The following is a 20,561-nucleotide window of genomic DNA, read 5'->3' as shown; positions in this document are numbered from 1 at the left end:
GCAACACAAGTTGTATCCCAACAGTTTGCACAACTGAAGCAAACGGCTTTGAGGGCCAGCTGAGGTTGGCGTCAGCTGCGGCCAGACCCCAGTCGTGGGTCCCTGACCCTGATACCCCTCCCAGCTGTTCCCCATCTTCTCCACAACTTCATAGCTGTCGTTTTGAATGGCTTGGATTTTTCTGGGGTCCAGTTTCTGATACAGTGGGAGGAGTCTCAAATTCTCTCAACTTTACAAATAGACACCATGTAGCACTATGTGAGGGACTGTCACTTACTGTTAGAAATAACACTGTACCTGCTCCTGCCCAATTATCTCAATGAGAAAGTGACTAGAGATCAACTTAATCAGCACTCTGTCATAAAGGAAAGCAGCAGAGGAGCTATTTAATACAAGGATACAGAGAGGATCCACACTTCTCTTGTCTAGGTTATGTAGCTTGCTTAACAAGGTATGGGTAAGTTACAGAGTAAGTCCTCCAAGGTTCATTAAATGTTTTTGCAGCACTCTGATCAGAACTGTCTCATGGGACATCGAGTTACTCCTATTTCACTTTGGCTGCCAAAGCTTGCTTCCGTAGAATTCTGCTCAAATACAGTGCAGACCATGCCCACAGCCATTCAGGCAGGCACTCGCCCAGCGTGAACTGTGGAGAGGCACAGGGAGACAAGAGAACAGAAAAATAATTAAAGGAAGGGACAGACTAAGATATATGCCATTAAAGTAAACAGTTTCTCAAGTGACTATTAAAGCAAGGCAAAAAGTGCTTGAATATCATCAACTAATTCAACCCCTCAGAAGCACACATATTTAGCTATTTTGGATGTAGCACCCACAGCTGAGCAGTTAAGTTCTGCAAATAAATCCTGCATCCTTGATTTCATCAAGTTGACAACAGCAGTTCTGTCCACTTCCTTTAATTGCCACATGTTGCCAGAATGCATCCTGTCTCTTCTATGCCTTTTGGACTAATCCCCACTTCTTCATTTGCATCTACTCAACCCAATGATATAGGAAGCACTAGGTAGGATACATGAGATGTGACCAATGTACATAAAACAGTCTGCCCCAAATGTGAAAACCTTAACAAATGGAGGACCTGCTTCCAGCTAACTCAGAACAAAGATACCGCTTTTTTTCTGCTATTATTCCATCCTCCCTACCCACTCTTCCCCAAAGCACAGATATGCTCAATATATGAAGACTGAAAAAAGTTATTTCCCATTTATGCTCCACATTTCAAGGGAGAATTGGATTCACTCTCTGACCTGAAAAATAAGCATGCCCAAGTATAAGTTTCTAAAGCAGAACTAGTGAGAAGATATGGCACAATGCCTTAAAGTCAACAATACATAATGTACTTTTATGAAACATAATGAGCAGTTTTCCTTCAGATTCCTAAGGAAGTAAACAGCTGATTTACCTCCACTGACAAACAGAAAATAGTTTAATGAATTCCATTACCTGTATTGCATGCTTCCAGTAACCAGTGGTCCTTATGGATAACCCAAGAGTAGAAACAGCATGACTTGCATATTCTTCAGCAGTAGGAAAAAAGACAGATCTCTTTGACATAATGCTGCTGAATGCTAGCATTTTTGTAGTAGTTACAAATGGCATTAGACTCTGAACAAAAATTCCTTTAGAAGCATACTCATAATGTAATGCTCTACTGAAATAGTCCAAGTAGCTCTAGAAAGACAAAAGCAGAAAGAAACTTTTTTTCTTTTTTTTTTAAACAATGAAATCTCAGGGCAAAATTTTATTAAAATTACAAAAAAGTTTTAACATATTTTATGCACCGGCTCAATAAATATTACTAAATAATATAAAAATGTGATTTTCTGAAGTATTATCAACATTTCTGTGTGTTGTTATTTTCTATAAACCTGCCATGGTAGAGTAACTTGCAGAACAAAGTGAATGCTTATCCCTATCTGACAATTTCTGCTTTAAAATAGTACAAAAACATTTATTTCATCTAAAATAAACACCTTATTTGGTCTGGGGGCATTGCAAGGACACTCTACCAGCTCTACCTACTACTGTCAGAAGAAGAAAATAAAGTCATATTCTTTAATATATGTAGAGGTAAATTTTGCATTCAGCTGTCTTCTCCAGAAGCCAGGTTAGTTACTTCCTGGAACTCTCTTACATAGACAGATTCATAAATGTCTATCTGCATTACCTCCTTTAGCTCATTTTACTTTTACAGAACAAGAAAAGCACAAGGCTGATAACTGGGACTGCTGCAGTCAGACTGAAAAATGAGTCTGGCTCAGTTTTACCAGGGCAGCAACACTGATGCCTTCCCTGCTGAAGCTACTGCTGTGCCACACAGCCAGTTCTCCCTGAGAAAGAGCATTTTAGACTCAGCTTGTGAGCAGATATCTTTCTGCTCCCATCCAGCCTTGCAAAAGGTTTTCTCAAAAGTTTGTTGGGAAAGCACCTTGTACAAATGCTCTTACAGCTGCTTTAGGAAAGCTAAAGCAACCACTTCAAGCATTATTCACTGTTACTGCACAAAGAGGCTTAGGATGTTACAGTAGCTTGTTCTCACTTCCGTGTTCTGAGGCCAGGCTTAAAGCTGGATTCCTGATCTAGGATTTGGGTTAATTATCTCAGCTAAATGAAGAAACTTTGGTACATTTGTGTTTCTTCTTTTTCATTCAAGCCTTTTGATTGTTTTAATTCAGAGTACAGTTCTACATACACTTGATTGGCATAATCAAAGGGGCAGATACTCTGCACAGAAAGAGTAATCATAAGCCAGTTTCCACACTGAAGAAAGTCTGCAAGGAGTTTTACACCTTGGGGTAGTAAGAGATGGTTTTGCTCCAGGCCAAAGGAAATAAAAAAGCTTTGTCAGGAGCAAGGCTACAACAGAGGGCAGCCACTGACAGCCAGGAGCAATAACCACTTGTGTTTAGACACTGGATCTAGGTGAGATCCTTCCACAATCCCAGTTGCTTTTGTGGATTCAATGGCATCTCATCCACTGTAAATCCACCATCACCATGAGCATTCATTCCTCCAGCATCACCCAGCTGCCCAGTCCTATTCATTACCGGCTGGATCTCTCCAGGAAGGACAATTATGGGAGAGTTCTTTTCACTTGTCCCCAAATATGCCACAACACTCTTTGGTATTACATGAAGCAGCAGCTTGATTTGGCCACACACTGTGTCACAGTGGTGGCTTGAGCATGAGTACAGCCCTTTTTGCTACCAAATACTGGCATGCAAGGGGCTTGAGGTACATGCACAGTTCAGCTGAAGAAGAAAGAGATTAAATTATTGACCCTTTCAAAGGGGCCCACAGAATTGCCTCTTTGCTTTGTGCATCTGAGAAATGCAATACTTCTCCTAGAATAACTGTTATGCCATAGTTCGCACAAAATGCAAGAGCACTGACTTTTCAAAGCCCAGCACTGGTGAGGATGAAGAGTTTACTGCATAACACATGCATCATTCACCTCCAATATTTAAACAAATCCCTAGACAACATTCAAGTATTTTGACATCCTTGCTGAATGTGTTCAAAAAAACCCTCATAATAACCAAACTATAATGTACTTGCCAGTGCATGCCATTTAACATCACAACTTACTTTAGAGGCTCCATAGACTGTCAGCATCGGTGTTGGCTGACAACAGACTGCTGAAGAAAGGTTGACAATTGCCCCTTTCTTCTTCTTTACCATGCCAGGCAGCACGATATGTGTCATCATGGTAGCAGAAGCAATATTTACATGGATCAAGTCCCATAGCATATCCTCAGACAGATTAGTAAAATAGTCTGTGTGGCTGTAAAATATTCCTACATTATTCACTAAAATCCCAATTTCTCTGTCTTTCAGAGCCTCCTTAATGGCTGGGTAAAGCTCACGCCCCTTGCTGAAATCAGCTACTATGAAATCTGTTTCCACTTTATAGGTTTCAGATATGCTCCTAGATACAGCCTCCAGCTTCTCTTTGCTTCGGCTGACTAAGATGATGTTGACACCATGCTTTGCCAGTTCTTCAGCATAAGCCTTCCCAATACCATCTGTGCTACCTGCAAGAGAAAACAGCAATAGAACACACAAGTGAAAAACAGAGCAACACCAGCCTTCTACTTGGACAGTTCTTTCAATTATAGCTTTATTCTTTTTTCTGTGATCATGTGGCACTAAATATATTTAATTCAAAGACACAACAGTAAAGACAACACTGTCAACCACCTTCTGCAATTCCCTCATGAAAGTTTTATGTTTTCTATGACAAGAGAGAGCTCAAAGGAGAACCTTAATGAAAGGCAGGAATGTCAGATACAGGATTCAAACCTTGCTGAAGAACTAGGGCACATATGAACATCTCATAGCAAAAAAAGGATGTTTTCTACATCTTCATCTACACTTGCAGGTAATCAAGATGTATTTTGCAAATTTGGGCAACAATTGCTGTGATTCTTTCTCAGCAGTCAGTCAATTCACTTAGCTTGCCCATCTCCTGAGGAATTAATTTATAAAGGCCATGAAAAACAGCCACTGCTCAGGCAGATTAACCTGCAACCAGAGCTAATACAGGCCCAAGCCTGTGACATAAAGCTCACCCAGCGCCACCAGCCACCAAGTTTCACAGCACTGGCACAGTATGTTACATAAACAGAAGCAAATTTACCCCTTCATCTCTTACCTGTGACCACAGCCCATTTCCCGTACTTCTTGACGAGATCAACCTTCCCACTCAGCCTTGGAATAACGTGCAGCCTGAGCGCGCTGTAAGTGTCCAACGCCAGAGACACACACTTTCTGAATGTGTACCAAGCTCCAACAATAGCCAGGGCTTCTATATAGAAACTGCAGGTGCGACTGATTTCTCTGTACAAGAGAGAGAATCGATCCACTGCAGCCATGGTGACCACAAGCCTGAAACAAACAAAAAAAAAAAAAAAAAATTAAACAAATTTAGAAAAAGACACATGCAATTACAATTGCCTCTTGGGCCACGTAAACTTTTCAGACCGTATGGATAACCTTTGAGATTCAGCATTTTACAGTTTGAGAACTGTTTCGAAGCAGAAAAACCACAAGTCTGCTAAAATTTGGGTGTCACCTACCATCATCCTCACTGATTTAGGTACTGTTTATCCCTTTTCCTAGGGTTGAACTATTAATCAGTTATACTGCAACAACCATAATCAATGATTCTGTAAATAAAACAATTCAAGCAGATGCTTAACAGGTGAAAACCCATTCTGGAAGACGAAAAACTACCTACAAGAGAGGCAAGGATAACCAGCACGAGAGAGCTGAGACACAAAGAACCAATGGGCTCTTTCAAGGACGAAAAGCAACACGAGAGACAAAGCAGTCTCAGAGACAGAACGCCAGTCCCCAGCGCTGTCAAAGGCATCGCGTCTACGCTGTCCTTGACCCACGGCACAGCGCAGCGCATCAGGCACATCGCGCTTGCTGTGCCTCACACAGCTTTTACTACTTAATACACGTTTTAACATGCACAAATCCGTTCTCTCTTCGGCAGGACCCGACGCGCCGCCCGCCCCTCGCCCGGGGCGGGACAGCGGGCTCCGGGAGCGCTCCCTGCGCCGGCCACCGGGCCCGGGGTCTCGGCCCCTCGCCCAACCCCGGCCCTCAAGGACCCGGCCCGGGGCCCTCCCTGTCCCGGGCTGCCCCCGACGTACCCCACCCCCGCCGCGGCCCTGCCCCGCCGATACCTCACCAGCCTGGCCGGGCCGGGAGCTGTGCCCGCCGCGCCGCGCGCGCCCGCCGCCGCCTGCGCCGCGCGGGCCCGCCGGGAGCGGGCGCGGGGCCTTGTGGGGCTGCGCGCGGCGTCGCCATGGCCACGGCTGAGGCGGCTCGCGGGGCTCGGGCTGCGCCCCGTTTCTCGCCCGCCGCCGACTAAAACCTGTGGACATTTTGTCTGAAAAAGGCAGAGCGTAAATCCCATACCGGCTCGGGGGGTGTTAGGATGCGGGCGGCGCCCGCTGGAGACCCGGGCAGCGGCCGGAGAGGAGCGGTCCCGGCGCCTGAGGTGTCAGAGGCGTCGCCGGGCGACACCGGGAGCGGAGGTGCCCACACGGAGCGTGAGGGCAGCGCTGTGAGCACAGGTGAGCCCCTCGGCTCGCTCGCCAGCACACAAAGCTTGCACATCACGGCTGTTCATACTCATCTGGATGCAAATACGAGTGTGTGCTTTCTGCCAGGATAGTCACTGGAAATCCTGACATAACTGAGGCATACTCAGTTGCTATCTTCCTGTGATCTTGTTCGCTTTCCTGACATTTCTTTACTTTCCTACTGCCGGAGAAGTATTTCTTCTAGTGTTGTAGTCACACAGCTAGCCTGACCTCTAAATCACAGAGTCACAGGATGGGTGAGGTTTGAAGGGACCACAGGGTGTCATTGCTCCGACCTCCCTGCTCAAGCAGGGCCATCCCACAGCACAGGGCACAGGCTTGTGTCCAGTGGGTCTGGAATATCTCCAGTGACAGACACTCCTTGCCCTTTCTGGGCAAACAGTTCCAGTGCATGTCACCCACAATGTAAAGAAGTTCTTCCTTATGTTCAGGTGGAAATTCTGTGCATCACTTTCAGCCCACTGCCTCTTGTGTTACTAAATATATCCGATTATTATGTCATCCGATTATTAATTATAGTCATATTTAAGTAAGCTGGTACAATCATCTTGTTTGCACTTTCTCTTTAAATGTATGAACTACAAGTGCAAGTAGAAGGTTCAGAGCAAGTATTTGAAGAGACAAATACTGAAATTGCAATTAATTAAAGGCAGTGTAAAGGCACCTTCCAAGGATCACAAAAAGGTAAATTTGTAGAAGAGCTAAACTAACAGTGCTTGGGATGACTGATACACCATTGCTGTAGTCTCTTTACAGTAAACTCAAATTGGTGTTACTTAAATATAATATATATTAAATGTCTAACACCATAAGAACATTGGTGTCAGTACTTTACTGTCACTGTACATGATAAGATTAATGGGTACTATCTGACTTCCAGATGTAAAAAAAATAAAATAAAATATGCAGGTTTCAATAATTCAATTGCTATTGTTTATTGTATGATGCAGTGTAAAAAAGTTTCATTAAAAATGTCAGCAGAAATCTTGGTTAAAACACTCTCTTCTTGAAATTCATATTCAAGTGCTCTTCAATATTTCTCTAAAGTAATTTGCAACACGACACATTTTCCCCACCCTTTCTGTTAAATTGCAACTCATTTTCTTATTTATAAAGCTGTTAAAACTCAAGAGGAAGAAGTCAACTCTACATCCAGAGCAGATCAACAGAATGAACAAAAAGCAGGTATTGATCAGAAGTCTGGAACCAGCTCATCCAGTCAAAGGACAGAGGAAAAGAGAGGTTCTGTAAGGTAATACATTGTTTGTGGATGTGTTGGCATCATCGGGAGTTTTGCTATTCTGTGTGTTCATCTCAGTTCTGAAGAACAGTTTTGAAGATAAACTTCAGAATAATGGATAAATCAGGTATTGGTGATATTTCCAGCATCTGTACAGATGTTTGGGTTTTATGGCCAGAGTAGCAAACTACACTCTGACCACATGATGAAGTCGTTTAATGGGTCTGGAGAAAATTGTGCAAACTCCCATGGAAGTCACGTGCCAGTAGAGTTAATCATTCCTCTGCATCAGTTCAGACAAAGCATTCTGATAATTCCTAGTGGCATTCCCAGCCAACCAACAGCTGTATATCAAAACTTTCATGAGTGCTATTTTGGAGTTAGCATTTCAAGAAAATGTTGGGTTGATTACTGTTGATTTCTCTACTCTGAAAAAAAATGTTGCATTTTGGCTCTGCCACCAAAAGTCCTGTACCAAAGCAACGAAGAATGGGGGAAAGAATTGGAGAGGAAGCTAGCACTAGAACCAGAAGCTAATATAAAATCATGCCGCCCTTTTCCAAGAAGATGGACTCTACTTCCCTGCCTGTTTTCCTATGAACCCTCTGTTTTTTAGCAGGAGGGCCTGGTAACTCACTTCAAAGGTAGAAATTAAAAGCCACACTAAAAAACCCAGCTTTTTTTTTTTTTTTAATTTGGAATATAATTTTGAAAGCTGTAGCTATTTCTCTTGCATGAAAGAATCGTTAATTGTGTTGCAATGGAATCTGTAAGGAAACGAAAGATCTCAGAATGTGCACTGAATTATATTTTTTATTTTGCTTCTGCTTCCTGTACTATTTCAGAATGACAAAAAAGATTCTGCTAGACATCTGTAAACAGCAGAAATTATACTGGACCCCATACTTAAATGATACACTGTACCTGCATTATAAAGGTAAGATGTGGACATGACTGCCTAGCTTGATCATTCTAAGTAGCATTTTAGCAGAGAATCTACTTCATGGCTCACTGAACTAAGGTATCTAGTCATTCTTCTAAATTAGAAACACAATTTTATGTAATTCTGGATTTGGGAAGTAAAATGAGTCAATATGTAGGTAGAAAAGTAAACTGTACATCTAACTCTCTTTATGGAGCCTTCCAAAGGATCAATAGGGATCAAGTGACATATTTTTGCTTTCTTTTACTGAAGCAGGAGCCTCTGAGGAATTTCTTAAAATACTGTCCTGGGTTGCAATCAGAGGAAAACATACATATTTTTCCTTAAATTGTTTGTATAAAGAGCTTTTTCCAGCTTTTGGAACTTTTTTTACTTGCCATGTTCAAGATGAAAATAAACAGTAAAGACTTGCTGCATGTTTGCAAACACTACTGAAAGAAAAAAAAATTGTTAGAATGAACATTGCTCATCCTCTAGTGATCTCTGAGCAGATTTTTGCATGATGCAGTTACCTGGTCCAAGTTAGCCTAGGATTTCTTCCAAATAAATAGGATATGCTACCTTCTATATTTGGCTTTGGTTTTGCTATGTATTATTTAGCATCTAAAGGGCTGCTGTGATACAGACCAGAACAGGCATCAACCTGGTTTTGCCCTTTATGGGCCTGAAACAGTACCATGAGTTCAGTGGAAATATTGCAGTAATTTCAGTACCAGTGCTCTCTCAGGTGTTTCAGCAGCTCTGGTTTAATGGAATTTTCTCATCTAAAGAGCCATTTTCAGCCAATGCCATTTCATTTTAAAACATCTTTTTTTCTCTGCAGGATTTGACCAACTGGAGAATCTTGAAGAATATACTGGACTGAAGTGTTTGTGGCTGCAATGCAATGGCTTAAGAAAAATTGAGAATTTGGAGGCTCAGACAGAGTTGCGTTGCCTCTATTTGCAACTCAATTTAATTGAGAAAATAGAAAACCTTGAACCTTTACAAAAGCTGGATTCCCTCAATATCAGTAACAACTACATTAGGACCATTGAGAATCTCTGTAAGAACTGTTAGTGCAACAGGTTTTAGCCTCTGGCAAGCCTGTATTTCCTAAGCTCTGACTGAGCTTTGTTAGAGGCACTAGTTTCAAAGGATTTTTTTATTTGTGTTAGAATTTTGCACAATATCCATACCAAAGCCCAGGAGGCTTTTGTAGAGGAATAAAACCTATGTTGAGAAACAGAAAATACGTAGAAACTACTTTAACATGAATACCTAGGATAATTAAATAGTTTTTCCTGACTACCATCTCAATAATTATCTGTGTTGCAGACAGGCTGACAATTCAGTTTTCACCATTTACTTTACAGTTAACATGTGCTTTGGCAGTTGCAGACACAATTACTAAATCTTTTATATCTGCTAAAAGATGGATTCTGTCTTCAGCAGAAAAATAAAAAAACTAGTTCTGTACATTACTACTTCCATACACTGGAGAATTTTGAAACACAAGCTCTTGCTTTTGTGTAACTGATTAGATTGAAATGTGAATTAAAAACAACCACCATCCGAATACCAAGCAGCTATTTTTCCCTGGGGTGAAGAAAGCAGCTCTGGAAGCCTAGCCAAAAAGTGTATATAGAGCAGAATAGCAAATTTAGAATAAAGCTCCAAATCCAATATAAACTATTAGTTTGACAATGCATTTTTTTTACTTGCTCAGAAGGCCCTCTGTGAAGTGACAACTCTTTCCTTTCATTGTACTGTTCTTGTCTGCAGCTTGTCTGAAAGTCCTGCAGACTCTGCAGATCGCTCACAATAAGTTACGGACAGTGGAAGACATCCAGCACTTGCAGGAATGCCCAAGTATTTCTGTTCTTGATCTTTCCCACAACAATCTAAGTGATCCGAGTATTGTAGCTATTCTGGAGTCCATGCCCAATCTGGTAAGCCAAGAAGAGCTGATGGTTTGTGTCGTGTGTGGGTGAACCACATCAAGTATCTTTGTTGGGTAGTTCAGTGCACAGTAGGAATCAGTCTAAAAGAAACATTATCAAACATCAGTTTGTTTCTGGTAGATCACCTGTAACACCTTGGATGTTTTATTCATTTCTTGCTTTTGAAACGACAGGGGAAGTGCAGATCCAGACTGAGGTTTTTGCTACTCAAGCTTAAAAATTGTTTCCCTTGTTTCTCTAGCATGTGCTGAATTTGATGGGAAATGAGGTGATAAAGAAAATTGCTAATTATAGAAAAACACTCACTGTTCGACTAAAACAGCTGACATATCTAGATGACAGACCAGTTTTCCCAAAGGATAGGTAAGAAATACAGCCATCTTCTTTACTCAGCAATAAGAATCAAGTGCTAACAATCATTCATCCATTTTCTGTCAATACTGTCATGGAAGGAAGATTGACCAGTATAATTTATTGAAGGTGGATGACTTTGAGCAGAAGAGTATTGTACTACAGGGTTCTACATCTCACATGCCTAGAAAAAAGTGATGTATTTTTTCAGAAAATAATTCTTGAAGAGAATTGTCTCATGACAGGTCTGTAGACCAGAGGAAAATCCTGATTTCAACAGAAACTGAGTGGTTGTCTGGAACAACTGACCCAAGACGAGACCAATCTCTGGTGGTGTAATCACCAATCAGCATTTGGATGTCTCTGTGTCTTTTGTGAAATAAATGTATGTCCCTGATGCATAAGGGATTGTCACTGCTTTCTGCTTTTTTCTCTTGCAACTATTTTGTGCTGTTTCAAACTATTTTAAATTCCTCTCTCATTGCAAAGGCAGGCTTTTATAGCTGTATTACAGTGAGCTTTTGTGTTTTCATTAGAGCCTGTGCAGAAGCCTGGGCTGTTGGAGGGCTTGAAGCTGAGAAAGCAGAAAGGGAAAAATGGGAAACCAGAGAGAGAAAAAAAATCCAAGATAGCATTGATGCGTTAGCAGCAATTAGGCAAAGAACAAAGGAAAAGAAGATACAAAAGTGCATGGCAGGAGTTGCAGCAGATACCCAAGAAGGTTGGTGCCTACTGATTTGAAAGATGTCTGTGACCTCTTCAGTCTGAATGTGCAGAGGAGTCTTTATCTGATACATCTTTGGACTGAATAACAAGTAAATATTTTTCTTCAGGCAAGTGGATTGCACAATGGAGAGGGTAAACCAGCATTTGTTGTTGATCCATCAAAATCTTCAAGGATGTATTTAAATATATAGTCTTGTGACTTGTGAGCCTTTTCAAAGTATTGGACATACCAGACATTTATTATTTAAGCATTTTCTCTAGGTGGTTTTTTTTTTCCTGGGGAACTTCTGTTTTCTGGGGAGTTGAGGTGGGAAAACAGATTGCTTCAGTCTTGGGTGGACTACTGATCCATGAATAGCTGCTCAAAGTAGGAGCTTTTGATGCACATTCTAGCCCACTGTAGTAGTGTTTGAATATTTAAAATGAGCATTGGTAGATTAGCTCAGCAATTTTAATGAAATTATTTCTTCTGTAGGAGCACCTGCAAATTCAAAAGATGGTGGTGGAAATTCTAGTACATCAGAAACTTCAAACAGATTAGAAGAAGCTCAAGAAAAGGCTGAAAAAATTAAAAATGAAAGTTTTGATGTTTGTGATGAAGTGATAACACATAGAGGAGATAACAGAGATTTCACATCTGGAAATACACCTGATGAAGTTCAAGAGCATGCACAGGAACCAGACTCTAACAAATGTGCAAATTTCAACAAGGAGACAGACGGTAACGTACACAGTGAAGAGCCAAACCAAACTGAGCATGCAGAGATGATGAGCCAACCTCTGTCTTAGTGGAGCAGTGCCTCTGCTGTGGCTCAAGCCAATTCATACGTAAAAACATTCCATTCGATTTCCACGGTGACTAGGTGAAATCAAGCAATACTGGGTAAAATATTCTTTAAATACAACAAATAGTAAATTTCTGAAGGCTTAACCTGCAACTTCTGCAACTTAAAGGTGGAACTCCACTTCTCAAACATGCCAGGTTTAGTGAAAGGCCAGGAGAGTTTACAGACTTCCCTTGTGCCCACATAAAATAGGCAGTCTGTCTGCCAACAGAAGCTGATCATCACTCTAAAGATGGTTTTGTGCCTTCAGACATAGAGAAATGCTTTTATAGATTTGTGGAACACATTATTGCATGCAAATATTAATTTATACAGTAGAAGAGAGACCCAGAATATAATAGAAAAAAAAAAAGCATTGGATTGAGCTGTGAATTCTCCAGTGACAGTCCTCAGCAGTCTGGTTCTGCAGTGCTTGCTGTTGCAATGTAGACATTTTTTATTCAGTTAGTTCTCTGCAATGGACTATTGATTATTCTGTAGATCAACCAGGACAGGAGACAGCCACTGACCAGGCCATGCTTCCTGAGAGGGAGGAATATGCTGAAATTGAACATCTCAAACTGGAGACACTGGAGACACTTTCTCTCGATGTATGTATTGGATTCAGACTTTGAGAAGTTCACATGTGTGTATTGTCTTGTCCAAGTTAATTCTGTAACATTCTGGATAATAAAACTATATGGGCAAGTTTTTAGAGAAAGGCCTACTGTTAGGAAAAATAAAAAGAAAGAAAAAAAAGAAAAAAAAAAAAAACAACAAAAAAGTAAAGTTGCAGGGGTGTTTTCTCCTGTGGAGCATTTATGAAGAATGCTTCCAAAGTTTATTTTGTCCTTAAATTTTTTATCCTATAAATCCTTTTGTCCTGTAAATCACCTGAAGCTGACCTTCTATCTTTGTGATTTCTCTGGAGAAGCTAATGAGAGCTCTCATTTAAAAACAGAAGTTACAGTGAAAAGAATCTGGTAGACATATTTGTCCTCTTAATCAAAACTCAAATGAAATACACAGTTGAAAATGTGAACTATTGCAGAAAAACCATGGGGAAGAAATAGCTAACAATGATAGCCCCATCATTCTAAATGTTACCCAGCAGTGTTAGATACTATAAATTCATTTTCAGAATAAAACTCTGATGTCTGTTTCCAAGAAGAGCAGAATGTACACTATTCAGATATATAATAAGTGATTGACATTTGTAGTATGGTCTTCTATTATTTAAAATGTCTATCTGATGCAACATTTAAACATGTTTACCACATTGAACCATGAGGTTAAATATATAGATACCACTGAAAAATACAACCTCACTTCGAAGGAGAATTGTCCAATATTTCCTAATTAGGACACTGCTGATAAACTGACAGTACCAGACTTTGATATAATCAGCAATAAAAAGTTCTGAGCTTATGATTTCCCTGAGCACTTAATACATCCTGTGACACCCTGTACTGCCATTGTTAACTACTGGCAGAAAAGCCTCATATCTTTGCCATGCTCTTAATTTCCAAGGGAAAAATTCTGTGTTGTTATTGAAGGGCTCAGCCCACTGCTTTGGTAGAGGCTTTGCTGCTGCTTCCTGCTGTTGAGCTGTTTTTAATCATAGGTTTAAAAAAGGTAGTGGAGAAAATGAGCAGCAATTGAAGTGTGCACAATATTATTCTTAAAAGTAGATCTTGTAGTGTCTGAAGTAAAGGTTGTAGTAAAGTTAAAGTAAATATGTAGTGACACTGTAGGTACCCACAATGTGAAGATCTCCTTGATTCAGTGTTTGTTTTTCCCTTGATGCTCTATGGCACCATAGGAAGATCTTGTGCACAAACTTCAAGGCAGTATAAAAATAACTCTTAAGCACACATCTGTGGGCTTTTAGAGGCTTAAAAAGTGGGACTATTTTAATTCTACAGAAGGAAAACCAAACCCAAATCACACACTAATGCACATTTCAGTGTTCTATGCTACTTGTTCTCCAGCAACATTTAGTAATAGAAAGAGCCTCTCCCAGCAGCCTCCAGTACTTACCCTATTGCAGATATCCCAAAAAATCTTAGTGCTGACATAGCAGGGAATGGCTCGGAAGATGCTGATAGTGAGAGGATCTGGAGCAGCACCGTTGTCTTTATTCATATCCTGAGTCTCTGGTTGGTCTCAGAAGGAATATAGGGAGAAGAGTGGAGGAGGATTTGCAATGAGTGGTTATGACATCCCTGTGTCAAGCTGAAACAAGCTCCTGTTGTTGCACATGCCTTGGCAGCGTAGGAACCACATTCCCATGTACCTCAAGTGGGTTAACTCGTAGTTGATCTGCAAACGCACCCTGATGACTGAAACAAGACTAACAGCTGTCATCTCCCTATTGACATCAAACTACATATCAGTCTCAGATCTTAATTTGTACATTTTTAATGCAATTTTTATAAAACTCTGTGACTTCAGGACAATGCTGCAATAGCTGCAACCATATCAGGAAGGAGACATTTCCACTCTTGTTTTTAATTGTGTAATTATCTTCACCATACAAGACAGTACAGATGTTCCCGATGCTATCACACCAAACAGTCTGCTACAAAGTCATTAAGTGGTAAAAATATCTAAAAACAAAAGGAGGTGCTTATTCTAGTATTGACCTACAGTAAAAAAAAGTGGCAAAAGGTATTAGTTTCTACCTGTGATTTTGCATTCCCACCTTCTGTGTTTCTTTTCATGTCAGCAAATGATAGTTGTCTGATATTTTCTAGTGAAAAGCTGAAATTATTTGACCTGTCTGGGGAAAAACAGTTCTCAGCAAGTTTGCAGTTCTGTGTCTTAATTATGAGGCATTCACAGTAAAACATTGGTTTATTAGGTGTGTTTAGGTTAACAGAGTTTACCTGATACGCAGTTTCAGGAAGCCTGCACGTCTGGATTTGGCACTTACCCATACGGATGGGTTGCTGTTGGGATTAAGTCTACTGAATAGACAGGAGACAGCTAAGAGAATAAACCATGTTTGCTTTTAAAATCCTGGTAATGCCTTACTCTTTATCCTGTTTGCCTTCATAATCACACAGCATAGTAGAAAACAGCATTCAGTGTGACATTAGGGCTATTTCTGGAGACAGATTAATTTTCCCTTTCCCACATGTGCTTAACAGCAAACTGTGCCTGTGAGAGGATGGCAGTGGGGTCCTGCTGGCTGTGGCCTCACACCCTGATGAGCACTGCTTTGAAGAATTTGTCTAATGAGCCAGAGATGTAATTTTTCATGGGTTATAGTAGCTCTTCCCACTGATTATTGATCTGTGATTGTTTTCAGGATCTGCCTGATTTAGAAGATGTAGATGTAAGTGAGTTTTCCCCAGCAGAGGAAATCTTTGTTCAGAAGGTAACGTTTTCATTAATTCCAATAATGAAACTTCCATAAACACATTTGCAAAGGTTATGCAAAATGAGGATAATCTAAGTTGTGAAATGCTAGTTTGGGAGATGCAATCACTTATGCATTTACAAACTAAAATGGATGGTTTCAGCCCTTCATATCTACATGTAAATCTTCCTTTGTTTAAATCTGACTCTTTTATATTTTTGTGTAGCAAAAATAGACTAAAAACTTATGATCAGTAATACAACAGTTACATAAGTTTAATTTCTTAATAGTATGTAATGTTATACTGAAGATTAGTCTTAAAATATGCTGCACCAGTTTTAATATGGGGCAAATTGCCTGCTGCTGAACAAAATCTGACTTTTCAACTGAAATCACAGAGAAATTGAAACTTCTCCTCTCTAGTGCAGGTCAGTCCTTGTCCATCTTAGAGTTTTGCTTTGCTCAAACTAATCTTTTAGACACAAGGCTATAACAAGAAATAGAAGAGAAAAAAAGAAGACAACTAAGTTTAAAAGTACAGCTTTGATTTTCATGCTGATAACAGAATCGTATTGGCCTTGCTGGAGACAGAGGCTGGTACAGCACGTGCTCTTACAAGTCTTTTCATGATAATGCCAACTGTTCCTACAGCCAGCATAAGGCATGGAATTGATTTGTCCTTTTGATCACAGACTCATAACAGGGTTGCAAAATGTCTCGGCCAACAAAGCCTCCAATTAAAAGAAGGCAAGGAAAGAGGATTAGGGGAGCAGGATGTGTTAGCAGCTGTCCTGCTCCAAAGGCTCAGTTCTCAGCTGAAGACAGATGAAGATATTGATCAGGTTCCTCTGTTTGGAGTAAAATATTGGAACAGTGCCCACACACTGCTCTTTTTATGAACTGTTAATTAGTTTATGGTCAGTTCATTGGTGATGCCTGAGAAATTGCTAACCTTAGATTCATTCACAAAGCAGCAGAGCTATGAGTGAAGCATACATTCCACATATTTTATGAGAACAGTGCATTAAAGCTGACAACTGTTACATGGATCCAAGAGATATTTACTTATCCTTTGGCTTTTATATCTAAGAATAATTTTTCAATTACATGTCTACCTTTACAGCAGGACTATCACCCAAAGATTGAAATAATTTCTGAAGTGACAAATGACAGTGATTCTGCATTAGAGGAAAACAATAAAAGCACGCTTGAGAATTCAGCAGAAGAAATTCCAACAGCAATTTTTTCAAATGTATGTCAGGACCATAAAGAGCATGAAAAGGAGCGCTTAAGACCCCTCCTCAAAAGCTTCTTTACAGAGCCTGATAATTCAGAAAGATACCTGGAGATCAAAGATAAAGAGGCAGCCCCTTTGAAACCCTTGATACAAGAGGTAATCACTGAGCCCAAGGATCATCTGCTGTTGTCACCAGTCTGTCATCAACCAGATGACCCAAACTCTTGGGAAGAGGATGGTAAGATTACAGTGACATTATTAATCACAGAGATAACAGGGGTGGCCCAGGCACACTAAGGATCTGTTCAGCTCCTGTTGAAGGTTGTTAGTTACAATCACCTCTTCCTTTTATTTATGTGTGAATCCTAATAAATTAGGAATTTAAATGTTTTCTTTTTCTACAGAGGATTTCTTACTGAGTTTCATTTAAATTGTTTTTAAAAATTTGGCTCTGTATTTCTTTTTCCAGTATTAAAGACCATAAGTGAGTTTCATTTTCCCTTTGCCTTTGTGCATTTAACAGGGAATGGCAGTGATGGAGAAGCAGAAGGCCTGGATGAGGGGGAAGGATGTCCTCATAAAGCACAGAGTGACAAGGATGGTGAGAATGGATTGGATTAATCACTTTGAAGAAAACAGATCAAATCTTGAGCACAGTGTTTGCCTGACTGCATGGAAATATTCCCAAAATATGGGAATAGCAAAAATTTGGAGGCCAGCAATGGGACCATTTGTTAAAACTGACATAACACTGTGATATCAAAATTCACTGCCCTTGGCTCCAGCTCCTCAGGGCAGCTGCCTGTTCACTACTTTGAAAACTGCTGTTTTGAGTTTAAATTCCAGTCTTGTGTTATTTGTGCCTTTGCATCCTTCTAGAAATGCCTTAGTTACGTGTTTATATATCAGTTTCATTACAGATGAATTAGTCTCAAGCATAATTCAGTGTATCTGTCATTTGACTAAATAAAAATTCTATTTGTAACCATATATATTTTCACTTGGTGTTTTATATTTTAAGTCCATACCAGTGTGCATCATAGCAGATGGACTCCAATGACAAATGGAAATTGCTTCTTGATAGGATAATTTTACTGATCTAATATTCCTTGACATTATGATTATTTATGCCTAAGAAGATGCAGAAATAGCATCCGTGCACAGAAAATCTGGTTTTACCTTTTAGGGCATCTGTAATGAAACATACACTTATATCTGCTGTTTTCATTGTTTTTCATTGAGATGTGTCTCAGGATCTGGATTTTGAGTACAGCCAAGTTTAGATGAATGTCTTTTTCATATTTCTATACATCTCTAATAATTTGCAATAAATGGAATTGAACAGTTCTTGTAGGTGTGCAAATTCAAAGAAATAAAATATTATTTCGGGCTTGTTGAAAAGATTTATTTTCTATCAGCTGGGCTTAGGTGCCATCTGGTGGCAAGAGAACCAGACCACACAGTAACAAGTGAAAGCCCTCAGAGAGGACAACACAATTGCTTTAAATTTCATCCATTTTCCACCTTGCAGTGGTTAAAACAAGCTGGCAAAAGCCTTGGCCTCCAGGACAGGATCAGGGTAAGCCAAGGGCCTGTGGAGCACAGGGTTATCTGAAAGCACTGGCACAGGAATCTGCTCTTCAGAAAGCTGCAAATGCTGCCACCAACCCATACGAGCTCCATCCTAAAAAAGTAACTGCTTCCTTTTCTGACAGAAAGCTGGATAAGGACTATATTTTGAGGACTTTGGGTTTTGCATTTTCCATGCTGTGTTTTGGTGCCTGTAGACTCTTACTGTGATCCTGATATTACCAGCTATATCTGCCCTGAGTAGCATTTTAGTTTGAAGAATTCAGCAGCTTTCCACACTGTGTTTACTTTGCCACATTTTCCATGGGAGGTCTCCCCAGCCCCTGTGGATGACCACAACCCACCAGCGGGTCCTCACAAGGGAATCTCTGAATGCTTAGAAACTATTTTCACTGCTCACTGAGGACTTGGGAAGGAGACAAGGAATAAGGGATAGATGAAAGGAGTGAGAGAAATGCCAAAGCAGGACTAAATGAGAAAAAGGAAACATGTTTAATTAGTGTCTTCTGTAAAACTTTACAAATATACAGCATAGTGCAAAAAGGCAGTCTCAACACATCAAGTAAAATGAACAGTGTAAAAGCCGAGGTACACAAGCTTCCTTCTTCACAGGAATGGCTCCCAGGTGCTCTTCCTGGAGGTTCCTCTCTCATCATCAAGCTCCAACCTCACATTTATAGTACAGCAAAAAGCCTAAAGAAAACCCCAGGAGCACAGGCTGGAGCTTGTCCTGCAGGACACAGCCCGAGACGGAGCCAGGGCCGAGCTGCACCTGGCTGTGCTCACGGGCAGTTCCCCAGGGGTTCATTTCTCAACCCCAACCAGACAATCCAGTCAGACACAAGCGTATGCCCAGCCTCAAGCATGTGACAGGCTCCATAAAAATACAGGCAAACTACTCAGGAGCTTGAAGTTAAGCATGTGCTTAAACACTTTGTTGCATCAATACATTCAGTGTTAACATGACAGTAGCCTAGAGCATGGAAGTTCAGAGAAGGGTGTAAATCTTGAACATACACTGTCAGTGTCAGGAGACACAGGCAGTTTTCAATTACCTATGAGAAAAGAAGTAAACAGAGTGCAACTCAACGACTTTCCATTGCTGGAAAGGGTAAAATGGGCTGGAAACGGGCTGAGCTAGGTGAAATTTCTAAGCACAAATCTGTCAAAAAGAAAAACCTTGTCCAGGATACACTCAAGCACATCATCTAAATACCAGGCCAGTGGGGGCTGCTGGAATTTTCCCTTAGTCCTGAGCACAAAAGCAGTGCCTGGGATTAATTCAGGAGCTCTCACAGCCTCACTTCTGCACAGACCACACAACCAAGGCAGAGACAGAGCTCCCAGCGCAGGAATCAGCTGGGCAAAAATGTGCTCAAAAGTGAATGTTTCTAAACTAACACATTTGTTCACATAGTGATAAATGGATGGAGGAAAGGGCTGTGACAGGAAGGTCCATTTTAAAAATGCTCATCTTATTGAGGAGATTTTCAGCCTGCACTCATCTGTCTGATTAGCTACACCTTGGGGTGTATGCTGCTTGACCACAATGAAATATGGTTCATAACCAAGAATTGTCACAGCAATGAAGGCAGGCAGAGCATTTCTTCAAATGATACTGGCACAGTTTAAACCTCCCTGTCTAAGCCCTTAGGAGGCCTGAGTTAATTGAATTTCCTGGGTCTGTGCTACTGCATTTGGGTAACCTTCCTAAGGAAAAGCAACTCAGGTAGAAGATACTGAGATAAATAATATGTTCTCATTAGAACTACAGCATAAAAAACAAAGCTCTGCTTTGTTGAGAAACTCAGTTGTCAGAAAGCACATGGATGGGGAAGGTTAGTTCAGCCTTTAAGGCTGGTCTCAGATGCACAAAGGGCAGAAGAAAAGTTTGTGGGACATGGTGGGTTAACCATTCTGCCTCTCTCCTACACTGAGAAGCTGAGAGTCCTTCTAATAAAGGGATCCAATAAATTAAACTGTTTAATCAGATTTTATACATCAATAAACTAACAGGCATTTCTTCAGGGGAAATAGAACTGGTCAAAGCCAAGGAAAAAAAAACCAATGGACTAGACATGGAATACTTAGCCAGCACCAAAACCCAGAATGCACTCCCTCAGCCCTCTCTGCACATGGAAAATCGTGTGTGCAGAAAAGTCTATCCCTTTTATATTTTTTAAGTACGGAGTGCCCTACCTTT

The 20,561-nt window shown here is 40.5% G+C and overlaps 2 protein-coding genes across 5 annotated transcripts; one reads left to right on the top strand and one right to left on the bottom strand.

The window, feature by feature from the left end:
• Positions 1–361: 361 nt before the first annotated feature.
• HSDL1 (hydroxysteroid dehydrogenase like 1) lies at positions 362–5,781 on the bottom strand. Of its 3 annotated transcripts, none has more exons than XM_005526330.3 (5): positions 5,718–5,781; positions 4,676–4,908; positions 3,610–4,055; positions 1,465–1,692; positions 362–646 (listed from the first exon to the last, which is right to left on the bottom strand). In XM_005526330.3, exons 2-5 carry the CDS (start codon positions 4,893–4,895, stop codon positions 545–547), a joined length of 996 nt encoding a protein of 331 aa, XP_005526387.1. In that variant the 5' UTR covers positions 4,896–4,908; positions 5,718–5,781; the 3' UTR covers positions 362–544. The 3 variants fall into 3 exon arrangements, with proteins under 3 accessions (XP_005526387.1, XP_087918219.1, XP_087918220.1); XM_088062093.1 differs by having other exon boundaries at positions 5,723–5,777; XM_088062094.1 differs by lacking the exon at positions 5,718–5,781 and adding an exon at positions 5,685–5,695.
• Positions 5,782–5,861: 80 nt separating this feature from the next.
• Positions 5,862–17,408, top strand: DNAAF1 (dynein axonemal assembly factor 1). 2 transcript variants are annotated; one of them, XM_088062092.1, is made up of 12 exons: positions 5,862–6,110; positions 7,299–7,392; positions 8,226–8,317; positions 9,147–9,368; positions 10,088–10,254; positions 10,508–10,629; positions 11,154–11,338; positions 11,819–12,064; positions 12,669–12,778; positions 15,481–15,549; positions 16,655–17,006; positions 17,292–17,408. In XM_088062092.1, exons 1-12 carry the CDS (start codon positions 5,972–5,974, stop codon positions 17,387–17,389), a joined length of 1,896 nt encoding a protein of 631 aa, XP_087918218.1. In that variant the 5' UTR covers positions 5,862–5,971; the 3' UTR covers positions 17,390–17,408. The 2 variants fall into 2 exon arrangements, with proteins under 2 accessions (XP_087918218.1, XP_087918217.1); XM_088062091.1 differs by having other exon boundaries at positions 7,257–7,392.
• Positions 17,409–20,561: the final 3,153 nt, after the last annotated feature.

Source organism: Pseudopodoces humilis, chromosome 14 (genome assembly GCF_049639895.1).
Source record: "Pseudopodoces humilis isolate 2021_Gansu_Grassland_sample_001 chromosome 14, ASM4963989v1, whole genome shotgun sequence".
Classification (NCBI taxonomy): Eukaryota; Metazoa; Chordata; class Aves; order Passeriformes; family Paridae; genus Pseudopodoces; species Pseudopodoces humilis.
The sequence above is the reverse complement of the archived record's forward strand: the minus strand, read 5'-3'. Positions and strand labels throughout refer to the sequence as shown.